Genomic DNA, 4,237 nt, shown 5'->3' with positions numbered 1-4,237 from the left:
AATAACTCGAATAGCCATTCAATCCAATTTAAAAAAACTTGATATGAAATAGCTATAAATCATGCGAATCATAAAAAATTTGCTTAAGGCAGTTTCAAACTTTTCATTAAAACCAAAATTAACATGAAATTAATATTAACTTTTTTAAATATTATTTCTATTATGTTTTAATATTTACAACGTAATATTTTAATTAAATGAAAATTTGACTCTGTAAAAGTAATTACGCTTATAAAGTTTATACTGAGATTCTTCTAAAAATATACCCAGAATTTTAAAAATTGTCTAACTTTTAATATCAAAATGAATATTGAGTTGATAAATAAAGTTCTTTTTTTTAGTTGGATAAATTACGATTTTTGAGTCAATTTATGAATGAAACGCTGAACAGCTAATTAAAAAAGTTCTCCGAAATTTCCGCGTTAAAAAAATGCTAATTTAAGTACATAGTGTTATATATTTAGTTTTTATGATTACATTTTACTACATAAAGAAATAGTCTTTTCAAGCTGACTTATTCTAGTACTGTAGCCATCTTCGTCATGAAGGTGTTTACTGCAGAACCGATTTCTTTCAGGGTAACTTTTGATTTACCAGTGTCATAGGTTGCTCTCACGCTATTTTCAGGTTTTGAATACATTGTCAATGAAACTAAAACTTTAAGTTTTTTACTGACATTTTTGTTTCCACGCCATTGGGTTTTGAAAGCTGATATAGCTTCTTTTTCTTTTTTAATCAGAAGAGTAAATTCTTTGATTTTATCTTGAAGAGGAATTTTTTTGGCAGAAATTTCTGCAATTTTATTAACAGCATTTTCAGGAAGGGGGATGTACTTTTTAGCTAAATTCCATGCTTGTTTTAGCTTATCAAGGTCGTTTAAATCTCCAAGGTCTTTTGGGCTACCGAACCATTTTAAACCTATAATTGCTTTTGGATCTAAATAGTCCTTGATTTTATCCAATCCCATTGCAAAAACCATGTCAACCATGCTTTCTGTTACCTTTGGTCCTGAACGTAAATTTGATAGTTGTATTTTAATAGTTCCACTATTTTCTACCCATTTTCCGTTATCATTTAGTTCTGACCCAATCACTTCGTAGTCCCCAAAACATTCGAAAAAAGCTTGTAATTCGTTTGCATCGCCGGCAATAAAATAATCGTACACTCCTATTTTTATAGGGATTTTAATTTTGTTTAAAACTGAAAGAGGAGCCCTGGGTTCAAGTTCCATACTCTTTGTGCCAATGTTAAAATTTGGGTAACCAAATGATTTGATCGGAGAGACTTTCTTATCTGGCGTCTAAAAATACGTTATTGTTGTTAAAAAGAAAGTAAGTAATTTGGTTGTTAAACTTTCTGTTACATTACATAACATTATTTTAAAAAAATGAAAGATTAAGTCAAACAGTTTATTTTTTTCTAGTAAATACTATATGCATTTAAAACATTTTCAACTATTTTATATGTTTTAAAATCAACAACTTCTTTCTTACCTCCTTTTTCTTTAGAACGGCTTTGCATTTGTCAGAAAACTTACTTTCAAATAGTGATTTGATTCCACCTAAAATCGAGCGATTTATTACTTTTTTTTTTTCTAACGCTTTTTTAGTTTGACATACAATTACCAAAGATGCAAGAATTACTAAAAGAAAAATTGAAATGCTCCTCATTTTTCAAATGTCTGAAAAAATGATTTGAAGAACAAAATAAAGTTTTCGTTGTAAATTTTACACCCGACTAACTAAACCATAAACTTGAAGGCTGGATGAAAACTATTTACGTTTAAAATGGTTCATTGATTTGAATTACCGTTTATGTTAACTACTTTACTCACTTTTTATTTAAACTTACTTTTATTTACCAAACAGTTTTACGTTAAATTGCACGGTCTAATGATTAAGTCATTAGACTCATTTAATCATTGACTCAAGGACTAAAATTAGACTATAGGCTATATATAGACTAAAAATAGACTATAGCCTATTTTTAGTCCTTAAGTCAATTGCCGATTGCATAAATAATTTTTTTTTAAGATTCCGTACAGTCCATAGAGTGTAAGGAATTTACTCTGTACTTACAGTCCATAGACTGTAAGGAATGTTCACTCAATGTTTCACCTTAAAATATAATTTTTGAAATATGACCAGGGTTTTTGGTAAATGGTGTCTGTAGGTTTTTATTTTACTTATTTCATTTATTTATTTATTTACTTTATTTTTTTTTTTTTTTTTTACTTTATTTTTTTTTTTTTTATTTACTCTGTTTATTTTATTTATTGTGTGTGCACATTAATTTATAGCTGTAAACAGGGCTGGGGCAAATAGGTGTCACTTGGAGGAGGTGCCATTGCAGCTTTTGCCGACTAAAGAAAAAATAAAATAAAAGGTCTTCGTTTTTTAAAATTTGTTGACTGCCTTATCGACATTTGCCGATTGACTTTCTAAATTTACCGACTAAATTGTCTAAAGGGTCAAACTTGCCGACTAAATGAACAAAAAGATCAGTGATGGGGAGTGTCACCCCCACGCACCTTCCCCCTTCCTCCCCATCATTCCTCCTTCTTCATCGTGCTGGCCTTGGTTGTAAATAGTTGCAACAACAGAAAACAGTTAAAACTAAGGTTTTCATAGAATAGATCTTTTTAACAAAAATGACTGACAAAATAATTAAAACAAAAACTTTCGAAACTTTATAATAAAAAGAATACTATTCTTTAGAAATAAAACAATGTTTATGATATAAATCTTTTTTAGAATATCTAAATTAAGTTTTGTCACTTGAATACCTTATTTATTTATTTAATTAATTATTTTATTTTACGATGTATGCAATGAAAAAGTAAAGTACAACGTACGAAAGAAAAATAAAAACGTAATTAAAAATAAGAAACAATAAATAAAGACAGACGAAGAAAAAGTAAATAAATTTAGTTAGGAATTATTTAAAATTAAATAAATTCTAGAATAAATATCGTCAGATATTAGTGAGTTTAGGTGGCTTTATGGTTTAAAAAATAATTTCTGCATTTTAAAAATAAATGTTTCTAAATAACTTCAAATGAAAAGAATAAACATTTTTATTAACTTCAAAAAAATTATAAAAAACTTTTTGTTAACACACTTTATAACTCTTAAAATATACATCCAATGAACCTAAAAACTTCAGAATATCTTTATGATTCAAACCAAAGGGACGGTAGCAGAATTTTTTAATAAAAATTTGTACATCAAAAATGGCGGATAAAAGTAATGGATGCAAAATAAAAATCAATTTTTTATTTAAGATAATTATTCCAAACTTAGAATAATATCATTAATTTTGTGTAATTCTGCTCCAGTCCCTCAAGTATTTGTTATTGAGCAAAAATTTCACCCTGAAAATTTCAAAGTCTTTTTTAAAATCTTCAGAAGATTTTCTTATAAAATGGCGCTGACGGTGGCTGTCTATTTTGCATGAACCAAAAATACCAAGATATCTGATTTTGAGATTTAGAGTCTTAAAAACTTTTAAAATATCGTACCTTCGATCATTGAAATGAATAACAGCTAAAGCTACACTAATATCTAAAACTGCTTTGAAAACAAATGCATCGTTAGGACACCTTTACCAAATTATTTGATTAAATGCTTCGTTTGAATTTTGGGTAGTACCATGTAGCATCTTTTCAACAAATTTTCAGAGCATAAATTAATAAAAATCGGTTTTATTGCATTATGAATAGCTAATGGTATGTTTACAGAAGATATTTAATAAAATTTATTTTCATCTTAAAAAGTACACCAACTAAAAAACCTGAATAAAAAGACAGGAAATCGCCGTTTCAAGGGTCGTTGCTATAGAAGCTGAAAAGACTGTACCTAAAAAAACGGATATTACTCATAATATTGAGTTTGAATGTATATAAAGATATACATTTTTTGAATCTAGAATAAATTTCAAATAAGAAAAAGTAATTTTTTTATTTTTTAGTATTTTTTTACCATAAAGCCACTGAGCTGTAATTTTTTGCGCAGTGGCGCAGTTGTTTGAGCACTTGCTTTAGAGATCAAGCAAAAGATTCAGAGTTCGAAACAAGCTCTGGGCATATTTCGCGCCATCGGTAAGAAAGGAGACATGAACTTCCTATTTCAAAGGCAGCAACTATAGAAGACTTTTGCAAAAATTTTAGAAAAAAAAGGAATTCATTACTAATGCAATGATTCATAAACAAAATCTACTTTTCAAAAAAGTTTATAAT

At 27.9% G+C, this 4,237-nt stretch overlaps 1 protein-coding gene across 1 annotated transcript; it reads right to left on the bottom strand.

Moving 5' to 3' along the window:
- Positions 1-437: 437 nt before the first annotated feature.
- LOC136085706 (uncharacterized) lies at positions 438-1,738 on the bottom strand. The gene is made up of 2 exons (XM_065807021.1): positions 1,494-1,738; positions 438-1,300 (listed from the first exon to the last, which is right to left on the bottom strand). Exons 1-2 carry the CDS (start codon positions 1,668-1,670, stop codon positions 515-517), a joined length of 963 nt encoding a protein of 320 aa, XP_065663093.1. The 5' UTR covers positions 1,671-1,738; the 3' UTR covers positions 438-514.
- Positions 1,739-4,237: the final 2,499 nt, after the last annotated feature.

The sequence above is a fragment of the Hydra vulgaris genome, chromosome 10, assembly GCF_038396675.1.
Source record: "Hydra vulgaris chromosome 10, alternate assembly HydraT2T_AEP".
In the NCBI taxonomy this organism is placed as follows: domain Eukaryota; kingdom Metazoa; phylum Cnidaria; class Hydrozoa; order Anthoathecata; family Hydridae; genus Hydra; species Hydra vulgaris.
Note: the sequence above shows the minus strand (reverse complement) of the source record. Positions and strands in the feature narration are given on the sequence as shown.

Bases quoted from the DNA above. Each gene is read 5' to 3' on its own strand.
- LOC136085706 (XM_065807021.1), bottom strand. From the start codon at position 1,670: ATGAGGAGCATTTCAATTTTTCTTTTAGTAATTCTTGCATCTTTGGTA. The intron at 1,301-1,493 runs GTAAGAAAGAAG...ACGTATTTTTAG, and splicing joins CCGTTCTAAAGAAAAAGGAG to ACGCCAGATAAGAAAGTCTC.